Genomic DNA, 21,439 nt, shown 5'->3' on the forward strand with positions numbered 1-21,439 from the left:
ATTGAACGAATATTATTATTATCCTTCATCTGTAAAATGGGGATGAAGCCTTTGAGCCCCACGTGGGAATCACCTAATGACCCTGTATCTCCCCCCCCGCGCTTAGAACAATGCTTGGCACCTCGCAAGCACTTAACAAATCTCATCATTAATTCATTAATTAGTCAATTCCCTGGGCCTCAGTTCCCTCATCTGTCAAAGGGGGATGAAGCCTGTGAACTCCACGTGGGACGACCTGATGACCTTGGATCTCCCACAGGGCTTTGAACAGTGCTTGGCACTTTAGCATGACGATGATGATGGACGGATGGATGGATGGATGAATTGTCTCTATCTATTGCTGAATTGTACATTCCAAGCGCTTAGTACAAAGCTCTGCACATAGTAAGTGCTCAATAAATACTAATGAATGAATGAATGAGTGAATGGATGAATGGTTGAATGGATGGATGGATGGATGGATGGATGGATGGATGGATGAAAGGATGGATGGACGGAAGGAAGGAAGGAAGGAAGGAAGGAAGGAAGGAAGGAAGGAAGGAAGGAAGGAAGGAAGGAAGGGTGGGTGGAAGGGTGGAAGGAAGGAAGGAAGGAAGGAAGGAAGGAAGGAAGGAAGGAAGGAAGGAAGGAAGGAAGGAAGGAAGGAAGGAAGGAAGGAAGGAAGGGTGGGTGGAAGGAAGGAAGGAAGGAAGGAAGGGTGGGTGGAAGGAAGGAAGGAAGGAAGGAAGGATGGATGGATGGATGGATGGATGGATGAAAGGATGAATGGATGGCTGAATGGATGGATGAATTGATGGATGGATGGATGAATGGATGGATGGATGAATGAATGGATGAATGGATGGATGAATGAATGGATGGATGGATGGATGAATGAAAGGATGGATGAATGAATGAAAGGATGGATGGATGAATGGATGGATGGATGAACGAATGACTGAATGAACGAATGACTGCCTGCCTGACGGGAAGGTGCGGTGCGGCTTGGTGCGGTGCGGCGAGTGCGCCTGCGCCGTCCGTCCTGTTCCCGCGGGGCAGCGGGGGGGGGGAGGAGGGGGCTCGGAGGTGTGGCCCGTGGCGGCCCCGCCCCCCCCGCGCCGGAAGCCCCGCCCCCCTCGCCGCGGGCGTTTGTGGGAAATGTAGTTCGGGGGGGAGGCGGGGCGCTCCCCCTGCCCGCCCCCCCTGCGCCCCCTGGTGGCCGGGCCCGCTCCCGCTCCCGCTCCCCGCGGCCCCGCCGCCGCCCCGAGGGATCCCGAACCACCAGCCGGGTAGGGACACACGCGCCCTCCTCCCCTCCAGCCCTCCAGCCTTCTGCCTCCTCTCCCTCCTCCCCTCCCTCCATCCTTCTCTCTCCAGCCATCTGCTCCCCCTCCCTCCTGCTCTCCCTCCAACCCTTCTCTCTCCCTCCATCCTTCTCTCTCCATCCTTCTGCTCCCCTCTCCCCCCTCCTCTCCCTCCATCCCTCTCTCTCCCGCCTTCTGCCCCTCCTCTCCGTCCTCCTCTCCCTCCGCCCTTCTCCCTCCCTCCGTCCCTCCGTCTCTCCCTTCTTCTCTCCAGCCTTCTGCCCCTGTCTCCCTCCTCCCCTCCCTCCGTCCCTCCATCCGTCCCTCCATCCCTCCGCCCTTCTGTCTCCCTCCCTCCCTCCATCCCTCCCTCCCTTCTTCTCTCCCGTCTTCTGCCCTTCCGTCCCTCCCTCCCTCCTTCTCTCCATCCTTCCCTCCTTCCGTCCCTCCGTCCTTTCCCTCCCCCTTCTGCCTTTCCCTCCTCCTGTCCCTCCGTCCCTCCATCCTTCTGTTCTTCCTCTCCATCCTTTCCCTCCCCCTTCTGCCCTTCCCTCCTCCTGTCCCTCCGTCCCTCCATCCTCCTGTTCCTCCTCTCCATCCTTCCCTCCCTCCCTCCGGCCTTCTCTCCTTCCCTCCCTCCATCCCTTCCTCTCTCCATCCTTCCATCCCTCCTTCTCTCTCTCTCTCCCTCTGTCTCTCCATCCTCCTTCTGCCCCGCCTTCTCTCTCCCCTTCCTTCATCCCTCCTTCTCTCCATCCCTTCCCCTGCCCCACTGGGGGAGGAGGCTTCCCGGCCGGGGCCCACCCCCACCCGCCGCCTCCTTGCCCGCCTTTGCCTCTTGGGGAGGTAGAGCTGGGGGACCAGACCCCCGCCCCCCACAGACCCTGGACCTCGCCCCCCCCCCCCCCCCAGACCCTGGCCCGGTGCTCCAGAGCCGGCAGGGACTCGGGCTGCTTGACCCTTCACAGAGGGCAAGGTAGAGACCCCCAGGGGTGGAGGAGGAGGTGTCCTCCTGGACCACCCCCAAAATGCAGGTTAGACTTGGAAGCAGGGGCTTGGAAAAATGCAGACTCTGGGGGGAGGAGGGGAAGTCCCCCATACCCGCACCCCCTGGAAGACCCTCCCCGCATCCCCAACTGCACCGAGATTCCCCTACCCCCATCCTCCAAGGCCCCGGCCACCTCCCTTCCTCCCTCCCGGCCCGGACCCACCGGGACGTGGCCGATAATAACGACGGTATCTGTTCGTCGAGCGCTTAGTATGTGCCGGGCACTGGACCGAGCGGTGCGGCCCCAGGCCTCGCTCCCCCCGACCCTGGCTTTAGAACCGGAGCCTCTCGGCCCATGGCAAAGCCCTGATTTATTGGGTTGCGGCAACCGGGGCCTCCAGTGGGATCTGCCCCGGCGAGCCGAAGACCTTCCGTTTTTTCGTTTCCTAGCGTGGGCCGGGAAGGGGTGGATCTCCGCTCAGACCCATCGCATCTCGGATCGTCGCAGGTTATCCGGAGGACGGAAGACCGGTCACTTGGTAGGCGTTACATGGCGACGGCGAATTCGACCATCCCGCAGCAGACACCCAGGTAACCTCCCCCGGGAAAGAACGTTGACTTAAATCCGCTCGTTCCCCTTGCCGAAGACGGGCTTTCGGGGGGTTTTCCTGAATGAGACCCCGGGGGTTTTCTGTCGCTCACCTCGCCAACCCGACCGTCCCGAAAACGCTGCCGTGCAGTCGTCTGCACCTGCTCGACTCGGAGTTCGAGGGGCAAAATCTCCTTCGGTAGGCCCGGTCCCCTCTCGCGGTGCTTAGTGAAGAATTTAACGATAGCTTATAAAATTGGAGATTTAAAACCCCAGCGTAGTATAATAAGAATAATAGCGATGGCATCCGAGTGCTCGCTACGTGCCGAGCCCTGTTAAGTAATCACACCTTGAATTTGTGAAGGGCCCTCTTTCTCTTTAATCAGTCGGTGGTATTTACTGAGCGCCTGCCGGGTGCGGAGCCCTGAGCGCTTGGGAGAGTATATCGGAGCTATGTATCGTAATAATAATAACGATGTCGGTGTTTGTTAAGCGCTTACTAGGTGCAGAGCACCGTTCTAAGCGCTGGGGGAGATCCAGGGTCGTCGGGTCGTCCCACGTGAGGCTCACGGTTAATCCCCATTTTCCAGATGAGGGAACTGAGGCCCGGAGAAGTGAAGTGACTCGCCCACAGTCACACAGCTGACGAGTGGAAGAGCCGGGATTCGAACCCATGACCTCTGACTCCCAAGCCCGGGCTGGAGCCACTGAGTCACGCTGCTTCTCTACGATATATTTACGAGAGCAGTATATCGGAGTTGGTAGACGCGCTCCTTTAACAGAGGCCTTCTGGGTCAGATTTCCCCCGGGTGGTAATGAGGGGTAACTTTTATTCTCATTTCTGAAAATGGGAGAGAGGGAGGCATGGAGCAGTTAAGTGACTCGATCCGGGGGAGGAATAAAACGCGACGTGTCCCGCCTCCCAACCCCGAACTCTTCCCACTGAACTCCTCGGGCTCGGGGCAGAAGTGCAGTCAACAAGCAGGCTGGCGGGGGCACAGCACGGTGGGATTTCCCTCGGTAACCGAGGCCCGGTGGTGTTCCCACGAAGCAGCGTGACTCAGTGGCGGGAACCCGGGCTGGGGAGTCAGAGGTCGTGGGTTCGAATGCCGGCTCCGCCACCTGTCAGCTGGGGGACTCTGGGGGAGTCGCTTCACTTCTCTGGGCCTCAGGGACCTCATCTGGAAAATGGGGATGAAGACTAGGAGCCTCACGTGGGACGACCTGATGACCCTGTATCTGCCCCAGCGCTTAGAACAGTGCTCGGCACACAGTCAGCGCTTAACAAATACCAACGTTATCATCATTATTATTTTCAGGATTTCTTCCACCCACACATCGCCAGACTACTTGTTTCGTTTTGTTCTGCTTTGCCGTCTGTCTCCCCCGTTTTGACTGTGAGCCCGTCACTGGGTGGGGATTGTCTCAATATCTGTTGCCAAATTGTATACCTTCCAAGCGCTCAGTCCAGTGCTCTGCACATAGTAAGCGCTCGATAAATACCATTGAATGAATGAATGAATGAGTGAATCGCCCTAGGGGGTTGGAAAGCTCCACCTCGCCCTCCTCAATCCCTGACGGGGGACGGTGACTGGAAAGAGCCCGGGTTTGGGAGTCAGAGGTCATGGGTTCGATTCCCGGCTCTGCCACTCGGCAGCTGTGTGACTGTGGGCGAGTCACTTCACTTCTCTGGGCCTCAGTGACCTCATCTGTAAAATGGGGATTAACTGTGAGCCTCACGTGGGACAGTTGGATTACCCTGTATCCCCCCCAGCGCTTAGAACGGTGCTCTGCACATAGTAAGCGCTTAATAAATACCAACATTACCCCCTTCAAAGCCTTATTGAAGGCACCTCTCCTCCAGGAGGCCTTCCCAGATTCAGCCCCACTTTTCCTCATCTCCCACTCCCTTCTGCGTCGCCCCGACTCGCTCCCTTTGCTTTTACCCCCTCTTCCTGCCCCCACAGCACTTAGGTCCATATCTCTCGTTTTATTTCGATATTTTCTGTCCACCTCCCTCCCTCTAGACTTGTAAGCCCCTCGTGGGCAGGGAATGTGACTGTTTATTTAGAAGAAGCAGTTTAGTGGAAAGAGCCCGGGCTTGGGAGTCAGAGGATGTGGGTTCCAATCCTCCACTTGTCCGCTGTGTGAGACCTTGGGCAAGCCGCTTCACTTCTCTGGGCCTCAGTGCCCGCATCTGTAAAAGGGGGATGAAGACGGTGAGGCCCACGTGGGACAACCCGGTGACCCTGTATCTCTCCCGGTGCTTCGAACAGTGCTTGGCACCTAGTAAGCGCTTAACAAATACTATTATTATTATTGTAATCATGTAATGATAATTATGGTCTTGTTAAGCAGTTTGTACTGTACTCTCCCTAACAGTTAGTACAGTGCTCTGCACGCAGTGAGCACCCATTAAAAATGAATGAATGAATAAATTCCCCTTCTGGCAGAGTCAGGACTAGAACTCAGGTCTTCTGTTTCCCAGGGCTGGACTCTTTCCCCTGGACCAACAGCAGGGCCAAAGGGGCAGTGACCTTGACCCGGGGTAGAGTCAGCCAAGAAACTGAGAGATTTAGGTGAGGGGTAATAAATAAATAGTGATTTTTATGCTATTTATTCCCCCCGGTTCCTCTCCCCGGTCCCTGCTGTTTCTCAGGGAGAGCTAGATTTCTACTGAACACCCTCAGGCGCCTAGTACGGTGCTCTGCACAGAGCAAACGCTCAGCGAGAAGCAGCGTGGCCTAGTAGATAAAGCATAACCCTGCTAGTAAGAAGGACCTGGATTCTAATCCCAACTCCACCACTTGTCTGCCGTGGGACCTTGGGGAAGTCTTTTCATTTCTCTGGGCCTCAGTGACCTCATCTGGAAAATGGGGATGAAGACGGTGAGCCCCATGGGGGACTTGGACCATGTCCAACCTGATGATCTTGTATAATGATAGTAATGTTGGTATTCGTTAAGCGCTCACTATGTGCAGAGCACCGTTCTAAGCGCCGGGGGAGATTCAGGGGAATCAGGTCGTCCCATGTGAGGGTCACAGTCTTAGCCCCCGTTTTACAGATGAGGGAACTGAGGCACAGAGAAGTGAAGTGACTCGCCCAGAGTCACACAGCTGACAAGGGGCAGAGCCGGGATTCGCACCCATGACCTCTGACTCCCAAGCCTGGGATCTTTCCACCGAGCCATGCTGCTTCTCAGAAAAGTCCTAACCAGAAGTGGGGATCGAACCCCCGTTGACGTCTGTCCTTTGGATCTGAAGTCCAACGCCTTAACCTCTGGTATCTTCCCCGGGGCTTAGTAATAATGATACTAATAATAGTAATGTTGGTATTTGTTAAGCGCTTACTATGGGCAGAGCACTGTTTTATTGCCGTCGTTCTCGTCTGTCCGTCTCCCCCGATTAGACCGTAAGCCCGCCAAACGGCAGGGATTGTCTCTATCTGTTGCCGACTCGTTCATTCCAAGCGCTTAGTACAGTGCTCTGCACATAGTAAGCGCTCAGTAAATACTATTGAATGAATGAATGAATGAAGTGCTGGGGTAGATACAGGGGAATCGGGTTGTCCCACGTGAAGCTCACAGTTAACCCCCATTTTACAGATGAGGTAACGAGGCACCGAGAAGTGAAGTGACTTGCCCACAGTCACACAGCTGACAAGGGGCAGAGCCTGGATTCGAACCCAGGACCTCTGACTCCCAAGCCCGGGCTCTCTCCGCTGAGCCGCGGAAGGATTCAACATCTCCAAATGATCGGATTCCTGCTACCGTAGACGAGGACGCATTTCAGCCGGGGGTGCTGGAGCTGAGGAGAAACCCAGGGCTTCTTAGCGGGGGCATTTGCGGGGATTACGTGGGGGACGCGCCCACCTTAAAGGAAGCTGTTCTAAACAAGTTTGACCGCATTCCAAGTGACTGGAGAGATCCAAACCACAGGTATCCGGGTTTTCTAAATTGATTCTATCCGGATCTTAAGAAAGCGCAGCCGTTCGATTAAACCTGGCTTTTGGACGGACCCTCAAGCCAGCGCAGCGGGGCCGGGGGTTATCGCTCAATCCTGGGAAGAGCTGAGAGAACCCGGGCCTGGGGGTCCAAAGGACCTGGGTTCTAATCCCCGCTCTGCCGCATGTCTGTCGTGTGACTTTGGTCAAGTCACTTCACTGCTCCGGACCTCGGTTACCTCATCTTTAAAATGGGGAGGGAGGCCGTGAGCCCCGCGTGGGACAGGGGTGGTGTCCAAACCAATTACCTTGTATCCACCTCAGTGCTTAGTACAGTGTCTGGCACAGAGTAAGTGCTTAACAAATACCCCAATTATTATTATTATTATTATCAGGCCAGAAATGGGGTTGAGATTCCTTCTCCCGTCCCCAACTGGAGTCCTGGGAGCTGGGTGTTGGCAGGCAGCTCTGACTTGGACTGCCATTCAGTCGTATTTATTGAGCGCTTACTGTGTGCAGAGCACTCTACTAAGCGCTTGGAAAGTACAATTCGGCGACAGAGAGTGCCGATCCCTGCCCAACCACGGCGCTCACAGTCTAGAAGGGGGGAGACAGACAACGAAACAAGTAGACGGGCATCGCTACCATCAAAATAGAGAAATAGAATTATAGAGGTTGGTATTTGTTAAGCGCTTACTATGTGCCGAGCACCGTTCTAAGCGCTGGGGTAGACACAAGGGAATCAGGTTGTCCCACGTGGGGCTCGCGGTCTTAATCCCCATTTTACAGATGAGGGAACTGAGGCGCAGAGAAGTGAAGTGACTTGCCCAAAGTCACACAGCTGACAAGTGGGCGAGCCGGGATTCGAACCCATGATCTCTGACTCCAAAGCCCGTGCTCTTTCCACTGAGCCACGTATAGATCTGTACCCATCATTAATAAAATAGAATAATAAATACGTACGTATATACACAAGTGCTGTGGGGCGGGGAGAGGGATAGAGCAGAGGGAGGGAGTCGGGGCGATGGGGAGGGGAGGAGGAGCAGAGGAAAAGGGGGGCTCAGTCTGGGGAGGCCTCCTGGAGGAGGTGAGCTCTCAGTAATAATAATGTCGGTATTTGTTAAGCGCTTACTATGCGCAGAGCACCGTTCTAAGCGCTGGGGGAGATTCAGGGTCATCAGGTTGTCCCACGTGAGGCTCACGGTCTTAATTAATTCTACAGAGAAGCGGCGTGGCTCAGGGGAAAGAAGACGGGCTTGGGAGTCGGAGGTCATGGGTTTGAATCCCGGCTCCGCCCCAAGGGTAGGGGAGTGTAGGAGCCCCCTCCGTCCTCATTAACCTTCTCCCTTTTCCTTGGTTTCAGCGACCGAGCATGGGAGGAAAGAAATGCAGCGTGTGGATGTTCCTCCCTCTTGTGTTTACCCTCTTTACCTCCGCCGGGCTGTGGATTGTGTAAGCGTCTGCCCGGGCCATGGAGCCTGGGGTGGGGAAGAGTAATGATAACATTAAAAATAGTATTTATTAAGCGCTTACCACGTGCCAAGTACCGTACTTAGCTCTGGCACCGGAAGGGACCCCCAAAGATGGATCGCCGAGTCGATCCATCGGTGGTATTTCTGGAGCACTCACTGTGCGCAGAGCACTGTACGGAGCACTCGGGAGAGTCCAAAACGGAGTCGGTGGACACGGTCCCCGTCCACAGCGAATTTACAGCAGAACCCAGAGAGGGGTCGATGCCTGTCTGTACGGGCGAAGAGCCACTATCACCAGAGGCGGTGAAACGAGGAGACGAAACGCACGTTAGAATGGAGACTCACCGTCTAAACGATGGTATTTGGTGAGCGCTCACTGTGTGTCAAGCACCGTTCTAAACCCTGGGGATAGACACAAGGTTGGACGCAGTGCCTGTCGCACAGGAGGCTCACGATCTAAACAGGAAGGAGAACAGTTTTTAAAATTAGACCGTGAGCCCGTCACTGGCCAGGGATGGTCTCTATCTGTGGCCGAATTGTACACTCCAGGGGCTCAGTACAGTGCTGTGCACATAGTAAGCGCTCAATAAAGACTATTGAATGAATGAATACGCTCAATAAATACGAACGAATGGATAAAATCCGCATTATGCCGTTGAGGGAACTGAGGCCCAGAGAAGTTAAGTGATTTGCCCGAGGTCACACAGCGAACGGGCGGCGGAGCCCAGATTAGAACCCGGGTCCTCCGACTCCCGGGCCCGGGCTCTTTCTACTAGGCCTCCCTGCTTCTCACCCATAGCCCACTCCCACGAGTGGAACGGTTAAATTGCAAGAAGCCAGAGGCTGGATGGGAATGTATCTGTTTATTGCTCTCCCCAGCGCTTAGCACCGTGCTCTGCACGCGGGAAGCGCTCAATAAATGAACGCGTGATGCATTTTGATCTCCCTCCCTCCGGACTCACCTAGGCAGCGGAGCCCAGTGGTTATAGAAACACTTGGATTCAGACAAGCGGCCAGTTCATTCAGTCCTATCTTTCGAGCGCTTTCCGTGTGCAGAGCACTGTACTAAGTGCTTGGGAGAGGACAATATCCGAACTCGTTCCCTGCCCACAGTGGTGGGATTTAAGAAGTGCTTCGAGGATGAGGCGAGCTGTGGCATCTGGTGACCCAGACGTCCGATCTGTTCATCCGTTTGTTAAACGGCGCGTGCTCCTCATGTAGCCCTTGGGCCGGTCGCTTGACCTCTCTGTGCCTCAGTTGCCTCATTTGCAAAATGGAGGATTGATAATAATAATAATGATGGTACTTTTTAGGCCTGCGAGCCCTGTGTGGGACATGGACTGTGCCCAACCTGATTGACTGTATCCACCCTAGCGCTTGGTAGAGAAGCAGCGCGGCTCGGGGGAAAGAGCCCGGGCTAGCGAGTCAGAGGTCATGGGTTCGAATGCCGGCTCTGCCACTTGTCAGCTGTGTGCGGGCAAGTCGCTTCTCTGTGCCTCGGTCCCCTCATCTGCAAAATGGGGATGAAGACTGTGAGCCCCACGTGGGACAGCCGGATTACCCTGGACCTACCCCGGCGGTTAGAAGAGGGCTCGGCACATAGTAAGCGCTTAACAAATACCGACGTTATTATTATTAGAGTGCCTGGCACCCAGTAAGCGCTTAAGAAATACCAGAATTTTTATTACACGTTGAGCCAACCCTGCAATTAGCCAGTCAACTTCTCGCCCGGGGCAAGGTCACCAGGAGTACTGGTTTTTATTGAATTATCCACACGCTCCCGGGGCAAGATCATTAGAGGACTGGTCATTTTGTGGGTGGATAGCCGCCCCACACCGTGCGGGTTTGGCATCTGGGCCCGGTTCACGAGCCAGTGGCCTAATCCTCCACAAAATGGGGGGGTCGGATCTCGGCTGCCCTTTGCGGGTGATTTTCACGTTCCGTTTCTCCGCCGGAGATACTTGCACCTCACAAGGCTGAGGCGAGGTTTCAAGAGATGTCGTTTAAAGGGCCGTCATGAAGTCGGTGCCGTACAAATGTAAACCCGTCACGGTTGGGGTTACGGGGTGGGGATTAATCTCGCTTACCTACCACAAGCCCCGACGAAAATAAACGACCTCCAAATAAATCACTCTCGTTCTCTCTCTCGACAGATACTTTATCGCGGTCGAAGATAACAAGATTCTCCCCTTAAACGAGCCGGAAAGGTAAAGCTGTTTTGGTTCATCGGTGAGATCTGTCTCTCAGGAAGTAGAGCCTTTTCCGATAAGGAAGTTGACCCTCGGGGCCCGAGGTTTAATGTCGGTTCCCGTGCTTTTCGTTCCCTAGGAAACCCGGTTCGAAACCCGCGCCGTACATAAGGTAACAGCGACGTGTCTTTCCCAGCGACGTGGGGGTTGCCCCAAGTCGGGGCGGGCGGGGATGGAAGTGGGGAGAGTTTTCCAGTTTTTCTGAGTTGTCCCGGTGTCCCGGGTTCCGATGAAACGTTATGTATTTTTCCCAGTTTTGCAGGCGACGTGCCTCCGGCCAGCTGCGTGTTTAGCCAAGTCATGAACATGGCCTCGTTCCTAGGTAGGAAGCGTGAATAGTGATGGCATTGGCCGAGCACCCTTCTAAGCACTGGGATAGATACAACGCAGTCGGGTTGTCCCACCTGGGGCTCACGGCCTTAATCCTCAGATGAGGTAACTGAGGCCCCGAAGAGCCAAGTGACTTTTGCCCCGGCAGACGTGGCGGAGCCGGGATTAGAACCCAGGACCCTCTGACTCCCCGCCCCGTGCTCTAGCCACTACGCCACGCCGCTTCTCTTTGGTCACGCGCGGCTCGGGGTGGCGCCTCGGACCGGGACGGTCCGCGCGTTGTCCTCCGGCGGCTGATGATTTGGTGCCGTGAAATGTCCGCCGCCCTCGGCCGCTGCTCTTTTTGGACTGACCCCGCGTCCCCTCGTTTTTCCTCCTCTTCCCTCCGCCTCTTCCCCCCCCTTCCTCCCCGTCGCGCTCTCGTCTCCTTCCGTCCGTTCAGTCCGTCGTATTTATTGAGCGCTTACCAAGCGCCGAGCGCTCGCCTCGCCTGCCCCCGGCCCCGGCTTTGGATGGCTCCGTGCCGATCCCGTCGGGGTGGAGCAAGGCAGATGGAATCAGCCGGGCTGCTGCTGGGGCGTATCGATCAATTATCGATCGATCATCGATGGTTACCGATCTGTCCGTTCCAAGCGCTTGGTACAGTGCTCTGCACATAGTAAGTGCTCAATAAATACTATTGAATGAATGAATGAATGAATCTTCGATTGATCCAGCGCTTAGAGTGGCGCCCAGTGCTTACAACGGTGCTTGGCACATAGTCAGCACTTAACAAACACCATCATCATCATCATCGATCAATGATATTTATTATTAGTAGTATCCAAGCAGGTGGGGTTGGACAGGTCCCTGCTCCACATGGGGCTCGCAGTCTCAATCCCCATTTGACAGGTGGAGGAAACCGAGGCTCAGAGAAGTGAAGCGACTTGCCCGAGGTCACCGCGGCAGAGACTCGGTCGAGCCAGCGTCGGGACCTCGGTCCTTCCGACTCGATCTACCAGGTCACGTTGCTTCTCGTTTATCGAGCGCTTGCCCTGTGCGGAGCACTGTATTGAGCGCTTGGGAGAGTGCAATACGGTCGAATTAGCAGGCGCGTTCCCTCCCCGTAACGGGCTTACAGCCTAAAGGGGGAGACGGTCATTATCGGCGCACCGTGTGTGCTTAACCGAAACCGTAGTTATTATTTTTATGATTATTATTATTACTCTGATATCTTGCCAGAGGGCGGAGAAACCACAGCCAACCCGAATTCATTCATTCATTCATTCATTCAACGGTACTTTTCGAGCACTGTACTGAGCTCGAGAGAGTACGATACGACAATAAAGAGACACATTCCCTGTATCTTGGGCACCACATAGAAACCTGGCCCGGGTCCTGACCCAGGCCGATGGAGAGAGGGACGTGTGTGAGAACGTGGGCTAGCGGATAGAGCCCGGGCCTGGGAGTCAGAAGGGCGTGGGTTCTAATCCCGACTTGCCTGCTGTGTGACCTCGGGCGAGCCACTTCACTTCTCTGGGCCTCAGTTATCTCGTCTATAAAATGGGGATGGAGACCGTGAGCCCCGTGTGGGACAGCGACTGTGTCCAACACGATCTGCTTGTATGCGCCCCAGCGCTTAGAACGGTGCCTGGCACGTAGTAAGCGTTTAACAGGGACCACGGTGATGATCCGGTGCCTTACCCGGGGTCGGCTGTGATTTTCATTTTCTTTTTTCTACTTTTCGTTGTCTTTTAGCCCTCGTGGTGGCCGTCCTGCGCTTCCTCCAGCTGAAACCGAAGGTGCTGACCCCGTGGCTGAACGCCGGCGGCCTGGTGGCCCTGTGCCTGGCTTCCTTTGGGATGACCTTACTGGGTAACTTCCAGGTAACCTCGTTTCCGCTCCCCTTCTCTCGGGCTCTGCCCGCCCCTTGACCCCGTCCCTCCGCCTCCAGCCTTCCCGGTCCAAACCGAGCTGCCCGGGCAGGGGGTCGGGGGCGAGGAGGGGGCCTCGGATCCCACACCCGGCCCTCCTCGCTCAACCCCAGCCCCACCGGGGCTGATTTCTCATTGGTCAACCTCCCGGCTCTCCCCGGCTGCTTCCAGATCCACATCCCACCCCATCTTCAAAGCCCTCCGAAAAATAATAATAATGATAACGACCATGGTGTTCGTTAAGCCTTACCACGTGCCAAGCACCGGTCTGAGCTCTGGGGTAGGTACAAGCTAAGCGGATCGTCCCACGTGGGGCTCACGGTCTTCGTCCCCATTTTACAGATGAGGTAACTGAGGCCCAGAGAAGGGAAGTGACTTGTCCAAGGTCACACAGCCGACAAGGGGCGGGGCGACCTCTGACTCCCAAGCTCGGGCTCTTTCCAAAATAATGATAATGTTGGTATTTGTTAAGCGCTTACTACGTGCAGAGCACTGTTCTAAGCGCTGGGGGAGATACGCGGTGATCGAAGCCGCCTCTCCTCTGGTAGCATCTCAAACTAATCCCCCACCTTCCTGGTTCGAAAGTCACCCCATCAGCGCTCAGCTGCCCTTAACAATTTATCGATGATTTATCAATGATTTATTTATCCACTTACTTTTTTTGGATTTCTCTCCTGCTCTATTTCCCGTTTTTTATGGAGTATTTTTTTTTACTACGTGCCAGGCCCCGTACTAAGCGCTGGGGTAGATACAAGCTAATCAGGTGGGTCACGAGTCCGCGTCCCACGTGAGGCTCGCGGTCTTAATCCCCATTTTACAAATGAGGGAGCTGAAGTACCGAGAACTGAAGTGAGTTGGCCACGGCGGGCAAGTGGCAGAGCCGGGATTAGAACCCGCGTCCTCTGACTCCCAGGCCCGAGCTCTCTCCGGGAGGCCGCGCCGCTCCCTCGGCCCGCCGGCGGTAACGACGGCAACGGTCACAGTGACGACGATGATGGTATTTTAAGGGCCAGGCACCGTACTAGGCACCGGGCTGGATAGAAGCGAATCGAGTTAGACCCGGTCCCCGTCTCACGAGGGGCTCGCGGTCTCGATCCCCATTTTACAGACGAGGAAACTGAGGCACAGAGAAGTGGCAGTCGCCCCAGATGTGTCCCCCTCCCGGCAGTCCTCCCCCCCCAATCTGTGTTTGTCCGCCCTCCAGCTCTCCAACGACGAAGAGATCCACAACGTGGGTACCTCGCTGACCTTCGGGTTCGGCACCGTGGCCTGCTGGATCCAGGCCGTCCTCACCCTCAAAATCAACATCAAGAACGAGGGGCGGAAGACGGGCATCCTCCGGGTGGTTCTGTCAGCGTCTATCACCCTCTGCGTAGTCCTCTGTATCCTTGGCGGCGGGGGCGACGGGTTGGGGCGCGAGGCGAGGCGGGTCCCGGGCCGGGCGGCCTGGAAAAGCCAACGCTACGGCGGGGCTGCCTGACCGGGCGCCGTCCACACCTTCCTTCTGCTCCGGAAAAGCCGGGGAGCCAGAAAAAGAGCTGAGATTTTTAGTTTTATAGCTAGAGAAAGGGAACATGTGCGAGTATGTGGGAAAGCAGCACGGCCTCGTGGCAAGAGCCCGGGCTTGGGAGTCAGAGGACGCGGGTTCTAATCCCGGCTCCGCCGCTCGTCTGCTGTGTGACCTTGAGCAAGACACTCCTCTGGGCCTCGTCTGTAAAATGGGGAGGAAGACTGAGAGCCCCACGTGGGACGGGGACTGCGTCCAATCCGATTAGCTTGTGGCTACCCCGGTGCTTAGAACAGTGCGTGGCTCGTAGTAAGCATTATTTAGTATTATTTTTACCTGGAGTTACTTGCCCCGGGGATGAAAAGAAGAATAACCGTGGCTGCTTTTCCCCGATAACGTCCTTGGGTCTGTACCCTTCTCAGCGCTTGATATTCATCCCACCTTTAGCCCCACTGCACTGACGTACGTATCCGTGGTTTATTTTAATGTCCAGCTCCCCCTCTAGATTGTAAAAGTTCCTTATGAGCGGGGAACGTTGTCAACCGACTCTTTTGGATTGAACTCCCCCAAGCTCTCAGTACAGTTCTCTGCGCACAGCACTCCATAAATACCACTGAGTGATAAACTTAATCCCGATGGTATGCTAAGCACTTATTAGGTGCCGAGCACTGTACTAAGTAAGCACGGGAGTAGACATGAGGTAAGCAGGTGGGCCCGGGTCCCTGTCCCCCGTGGGACTCACGGTCTAGGAGGGAGAAGGGATATTGAATCCCCATTTTACAGATGAGGAAACCGAGGCCCAGAAGAACGAAGAGACTTCCACACGGCGGGAGAAAAGGGACGGGGCCGGAATTAGAACTCAGGTCTTTGAACTCCCGGGCCCAGGCTCTTTCCACTAGGACACGCTGCTTCTCACTTGCCCGCCCTTTGTGTCCGCTGCCTTCGGCCTGGACGGTGTCAGGTGTCCCTCGAGCCGCCGGGGCGTGGGAAGCCCGGGCTGGGCCTGGGGCGAGTGACCCCGCTGACCCCAGGATCCCACCCCGCCCGGCCCGTCTGAACGTTTCTCCCTGCTAGGGCGGGGGCCCGGCCCTTCCCGCCCGCTGGCCTCGAGCGGTTCTTCCCCCGTTTCCCTCGCTTTGCGGCTCAGGGCCGCTTCCTGGGCTTCCGTCCCAGGCGGTCCAGGTCTCTGTGCGGGTGGCCTGGCCTTCGGGTCCGCCTGAGGTCGCGGGACCCCCATTCCCTCCCCCGTCCCGTGGCCCGACCCTCGGGGTTTGCCCTCGGGCGGGGGGAGCGGCCAACCTGGATCCCCTCGCTCTTCCCCGAACGGTCCCGCCGCCCAGGCGGGTCACGGCGTGACCTCCGCGTCCTGGTTAGCCACATTCCAGCGTCCCTGCCGTTTCCTGCTTCGGCCTCTCTGGCCGTCGGTCCGGCTCCGGCCGAGGGAGGGAGGGGCCCTGGATTTCCGGGTCTTCCCCCTTCTCCTCGGCCTCTCCGGGCTGCCGCTGTCACACCGGGCCACCGCCAGCCTGGGGCTCAAAACCGGTGCCCTCGGGTGACCGGGGCGGACCTGGCGGAAGCCCAGAGGTAGGGCTGCCCGAGGAACGGTTGCCGGGAGGCGGCGTGGCGTGGGGCGGCCGAGAACCCGACGCCGCTGCAAGTGACCTCTCCGGGCCGGCCTCCTCCTCGGCCTCGCCGAACGCTTGAAGGGTCCGCCGTCCGGACGATCGGGAGTCGGGCGGTCGTATCTATTGAGCGCCTCCCGTGTGCCAGCACCATACCGAGTGCTCGGGAGGGTGGAGTAGAACGATAAACAGACGCATTCCCTGCTCCCAGTGAGCTTAAAGTCCAGAGGGGAGCTAGACATTAATGTAAATTCATTACAGATGTGAACGTAAGTGCTGTGGGGCTGGGAGGGGGGATGAATAGAGGGAAGAAGGGAGTGGGAGGAGAGGAAATGAGGGTTTAGTCAGGGAAGGCCTCTTGGAGGAGAGGGGCCTTCGAGAAGGTGTCGAAGCGGGGGAGAGTCGCTGTCGGATATGAGGAGGGAGAGCGTTCCGGGCCAGAGGCGGGATGCGGGCGGGAGGTCGTCGGCGAGACAGACGGGATCCGGGTGCAGGGAGAAGGTTGGCGTTAGAGGGGCGAAGGGCGCGGGCCGGGTTGTAGCGGGAGAGTAGCGAGGCGAGGTAGGAGGATGATGGCTCCAGAAGGCGGGGAGGGGGCTCCGAGGGGAGGAGAAAAAGAGAGGGTCTTCAGAAAGGCGTAGCCGCTAACGCTAGGGTGTCGCTTCCTTGACGGCCGCGCCCCAGACTTCACCCTGGTGGCTCAGGGCATCGCCATGTACGCGGCAAGGATCCAGTGGGCGCTGGTGATGTGCTTCCTCTGTTACTTCGGCACTTTCGCCGTGGAGTTCCGGCACTACCGATTTGAGATCGTGTGCTCGGAGTACCAGGAGAATTTCCTGAGCTTCTCGGAAAGCCTGTCGGAAGCCTCCGAGTATCAAACCGACCAGGTGTAGCCGGCCGGGGGGAGAGGAGTGACGGCGGGGGGGAGGGCTGGAGGCCGACGCCGTGGCAGGAATTCGTTCGTGATCCCGTGACCCATTTCTTTTCGACGCGCCCGTCCCCGACACGTTGGGCGGAAGGGCTACCCGGGGGGCTCCTTTTCTCTCCGGAAAAAGCACAAAGAAGCGGCCGGGCGGCCCCGCCGCTCCGGACGCGTCGAGCTTCCTTCTCCTCCTTCCCGTCAGCCTTCCGCGCTTCCGTCTCGTCTGCGTCGACGGACGGGGAGTCTCGGGGGGAAAGCGAGAGATGGGGCCACCGGTCCATCCCCGTCCAAGAGGGCCACGACCCCCCGGCCTCCCCAGCGTCCCGTCAGAGACGGAGCTCGGGGCCGCACGGTCCGCGGGGTCGACCTGAGATGATGCGGCCCGGGGCCGGCTGTTCTTCCGATCTTCCGATCACGAGGCTGAGCTCTCCGTCACGCCTCGGTCACGGTCGACCGTTTCCCCAGATCGCCGGTCCAGGCTGGCTCACGGGAGGGAAAAATCAGGAATGGAGAGGGGACGGTTAAGGGTGTCCGGCTGTTCCGTCTCTCCGCCGTGAGGATGGGTGTCCAGGAGAGCAGCCCACGCTCAGTGGCTTCAGGACATTTCAATCAATTAGTCGGTCGATTAGCGGTCTTTTTTGAGCGCTTGCTGTGCGCAGAGCACTCCCCTAAGCACTTGGGAGAGGACGATACGAGAAAGCAGGTAGTCGCGTTTCCCGCCCACAGCGAGCTTATACACTAGACGGGGAGAAGAGACACTTGAAGGAATCATCGAAAGTGGACTTGGGCCTCGACCCAGCCCGGTCTGGATCCCCATGGTCTGCCGTTCTCAACTGCACGTCGGAGACGTCGTCGGTCGTATTTATCGAGCACTGTACTAAGCGCCTGGGGGAAGACGATATAACAGACACATTCCCTGCCCTCCCGACGAGCTTAACGTCAAGAGGGGGACCGCCCCCCTCGGTTCCCTAACCGCCTTCCAGACAGGTGACGCTCGAGTCAGCTCCCGGGAGAGGTCAGAGGGCGGATCTTCGTTTTCTTAGGAATGAGAGCCGGGGGGGGGGGAGTGAGAGCGTTCCCCCTGAGGTGGGAGAAGCCGGGGGACGGGGAGGATTCACGTCCAGGTAAGCGCCCTCTCTCCACTGTGATGGTCCCAAGGGGAGAGGAGGAATGTTCTTTTCAGCAAAAAGATCGTGACTTAAAGGCTCCAACCCGCTGTGGGCCTGATCGTATTTGTCGTCTACTGTGTGCGGAGCACTGTACTAGGCGCCCGGGTGAGTACGACGGAGCTGGCAGACCCGCTCCCTGTCCACCACGAGCTAAAAACGCAGAAAGCCTCAAAGTCGAAATCAAGACAGCGGGGAGGGCCCGGTGCTCCCTTGCTCTCGCACGGGGGGAGGGGGCAGAAAAGCACAAAATGATTTTCCTCGGGGCCGCAACAGGCGGAGGAGGGTGGTCAAATCTATTTTGGAGTAGCGGATAGGATACGGGCCCGGGAGTCAGGAGGTCGTGGGTTCTAATCCCGGGTCCGCCGCTTGTCTGCCGTGGGACCCCGGGCAAGTCGCTTCGCCTCTCCGGGCCTCGGTTTCCTCATCTATAAAATGGGGGTTGAGATTTTGAGCCCCGCGTGGGACGGAGACTGGTTCCAACTTGATCTGCTCGTATCCCCCTCGGTGCGAAGTACGGTGCCTAGCACGCAGTAAGTGCTTGATGAATACTGCCGTCATCGTGATTGTTATTATTATTACAGGCCTCAGGTCACCTCAGTCAATGAGTGGTATTTATTGAGCCCCGAGCACTGTGCTAAGCAGTTGGGAGAGTACGATGCAGAAGAGCTGGGAGCCGTGATCCCTGCCTTCGAGGAGCGTACATTCTAGAGAGGGAGACGACATTGAAATAAAATCTCAGTGCTCTTACGGCTGAGAGAAGGCGAAACAGTTGTGCTGGTGGGATTACGAGCCGCAGAGAGAGGGAAGGCAGAGGCAATCAGGCGCTGATGAGAAGGGACCGTCTGGGCTAACACTGACGTTTCTAACTGTGCATATCATTTTTATATTTTCAATTTTTTTCGAAGAGGAAAAACAATGAAGGTCTGTCACTTCTTTCCCTCTCCACGAGCTCAACCGACCTCCATCACTGGGAGCTCCACTGTCTCTTTTAAAACGTCGTTTCTCTTGGCGCACTGTAGCAGAGCAAATATCTCCCACCTGGGGGGCTTGGGATATAATCACTAAATAAACTTTTTTTTTATGCCAAAAAGCGGTGTGTTTTCCCCTCCCTCCTCCTGGGAATACTAAGAGAAGCACGTGACTCAGTGGAAAGAGCGCAGGCTTGGGAGTCAGAGGGCATGGGTTCGAATCCCGGCGCTGCCCCTTGTCAGCTGGGTGACTCTGGGTGAGTCACTTCACTTCTCTGTGCCTCAGTTCCCTCATCTGTAAAATGGGGGCTAAGACTGTGACCCTCACATGGGACGACCTGATGACCCCGTATCTCCCCCAGCGCTTAGAACGGTGCTCTGCACAGAGTAAGAGCTAAACAAATACCAACATTATTATTATTATTATTATTAAAACAGACTCAGACCTCACGACTAGCTCTGCCGCTTAGAGCTCAGTCCTCCCTGGGCACGGACTGGCAACCGTCATTCATTCAATCGTATTTATTGAGCGCTTACTCTGGGCAGAGCACTGTACTAAGCGCTTGGGAGAGTACAGTACAAGAAATCACGTTCCCTGCCCACAACGAGCTTATTCATTCATTCAATAGTATTGGGCAAGTCCCTTCACTTCTCTGTGCCTCAGTTACCTCATCTGTAAAATGGGGATTAAGACCGTGAGCCTCACGTGGGACAACCTGATTACCCTGTAAACCCCAGCGCTTAGAACAGTGCTCTGCACATAGTAAGCGCTTAACAAATACCAACATTATTATTAAGCGCTTACTATGTGCAGAGCACTGTACTAAGCGCTTGGAATGGACAGTTCGGCAACAGATAGAGACAATCCCTGCCCATTGACGGGCTCACGGTCTAGTCGGGGGAGACAGACCAAAAAAGTAGAAATAAATAGAATCAAGGGGACGTACACCTCATTAACAGAATAAATAGGGTGATAAAGATAAATACAAACGAGCACAGTGCTGAGGGGAAGGAGCAGAGGGAAAGGGGGGAAAGGGCTTACGGTCTAGAGGGGGAGACAGATATTAATATGAATGAATAAATGACAGATAACGGACGTAAGTGGTGTGGGGCTGGCGGGGGGGAATGAAGAAAGGGAGCAGGTCAGGGCGACGCAGAAGGGAGTGGGAGAAGAGGAGAGGAGGGTGCAGTCAGGGAAGGCCTCCTGGAGGAGTCGTGCCTCTCTGGGCCGACTGGCTCCCGGGCCCAAATTCCCATTCCAGTGTCCCTGTGATCAAGGGGCCCTTGATCCTTGAGAACCGAGATGATGCCAATCAGCAGTTGTCTCGTGCCCAACAGACCCCCGGCCCCCCACGCCCACACGACCCCTCCCCGCCGCCAGACGCGGTCGTGGATCGGGGTCCCACAAGATAACGATAATAATAATGTTGGTATTTGGTAAGCGCTCACTACGTGCAGAGCACTGTTCTAAGCACCGGGGTTGTCCCACGTGAGGCTCACAGTTAATCCCCGTTTTACGGACGAGGTAACCGAGGCACCGAGAAGTGAAGTGACTTGGCCGCAGTCGCGCAGCTGGGATTCGAACCCGTGAGCTCTGAGTCCCAAGCCCGTGGTCTTTCCACTGAGCCACGCTGCTTCCCAAAGATGAAACCCAAAGTGAGAGGCAAGGCCTCCCTCCTCCCGCCCCCCTCGGCCCTGGCCGAGGAAAGAGGCGGGCAGAAGGGCAGGGTGGATTAGCCTCGGCACCTGGGCCTTCTCTGTTGGAAACAGCTGAGAAAGGAGCCCAAGTGCAGAGGACGAAGAGCCCCGCTTAGTTTGCGCCAAGCACTGTGCTAAGCTCCGCGGTGGACACGAGATAAATCAGGTCAGACACCGTTCTTGTCCCACGTGGGACTTACAGACTAAGGCGTTAGGTCGGGTGGTAATAATAATAATGTCGGCATCTGTTAAGCGCTTACTACGTGCCGAGCACCGTTCTAAGCGCTGGGGGAGATACAGGGGAATCGGGTCGTCCCCCGTGAGGCTCCCGGTCTCCATCCCCGTTTTACAGACGAGGTCACTGAGGGACAGAGAAGTGACTTGCCCGGTCATACAGCCGCCAAGTGGCAGGGCCGGGATTCGAACCCGTGACTTCTGGCCCTCAAGCCCGGGCTCTTTCCACTGAACCACACTGCTTCTCATTACAAACGAAGCATGATGTCCTCCTCAGATTTTTAGTTTCCTCTGCGGAATCCCTCAAGGAAACCAACCGAGAGGCCTTCCCTGCCTTCCCCCTTCTCCCTCTCCCTTCTGCGTCGCCCTGACTGGCTCCCTTTATTCATCCCCTCCTCCCGACCCCACGCCACTTATGCACACGTCTGTAATTTGATGATAATCGTGGTATCTGCGGAGCGCTTACAGTGTGCGGAGCACTGTTCTAAGCCCTGGGGGGAGATACAAGGTGAACAGGTTGTCCTACGTGGTGCGCGCAGTCTTAATCCCCTTT

At 56.5% G+C, this 21,439-nt stretch overlaps 1 protein-coding gene across 4 annotated transcripts; it reads left to right on the forward strand.

The window, feature by feature from the left end:
• The first annotated feature begins 1,199 nt into the window (after positions 1–1,199).
• Positions 1,200–19,064, forward strand: TMEM150C (transmembrane protein 150C). 4 transcript variants are annotated; one of them, XM_029074284.2, is made up of 9 exons: positions 1,200–1,268; positions 2,722–2,862; positions 8,166–8,254; positions 10,428–10,481; positions 10,603–10,635; positions 10,778–10,845; positions 12,591–12,718; positions 13,971–14,148; positions 16,580–19,064. In XM_029074284.2, the coding sequence occupies exons 3-9, from the start codon at positions 8,175–8,177 to the stop codon at positions 16,786–16,788; spliced, it is 750 nt and encodes a 249-aa protein (XP_028930117.1). In that variant the 5' UTR covers positions 1,200–1,268; positions 2,722–2,862; positions 8,166–8,174; the 3' UTR covers positions 16,789–19,064. The 4 variants fall into 4 exon arrangements, with proteins under 4 accessions (XP_028930117.1, XP_028930121.1, XP_028930120.1 ...); XM_029074287.2 differs by lacking the exon at positions 1,200–1,268 and adding an exon at positions 2,207–2,317 and having other exon boundaries at positions 16,580–16,788; XM_029074288.2 differs by lacking the exons at positions 1,200–1,268; positions 8,166–8,254 and adding an exon at positions 2,206–2,317.
• The last annotated feature ends 2,375 nt before the right edge of the window (positions 19,065–21,439 follow it).

This window comes from Ornithorhynchus anatinus, chromosome 10 (genome assembly GCF_004115215.2).
Source record: "Ornithorhynchus anatinus isolate Pmale09 chromosome 10, mOrnAna1.pri.v4, whole genome shotgun sequence".
Lineage (NCBI taxonomy): Eukaryota > Metazoa > Chordata > Mammalia > Monotremata > Ornithorhynchidae > Ornithorhynchus > Ornithorhynchus anatinus.

Coding starts and splice junctions, on each gene's coding strand:
- TMEM150C (XM_029074284.2), top strand. CDS start 8,175: ATGGGAGGAAAGAAATGCAGCGTGTGGATGTTCCTCCCTCTTGTGTTT. Junction 8,255..10,427: donor TCCGCCGGGCTGTGGATTGT/GTAAGCGTCTGC, acceptor CTCTCTCGACAG/ATACTTTATCGCGGTCGAAG. Junction 10,482..10,602: donor CCCTTAAACGAGCCGGAAAG/GTAAAGCTGTTT, acceptor TTCGTTCCCTAG/GAAACCCGGTTCGAAACCCG.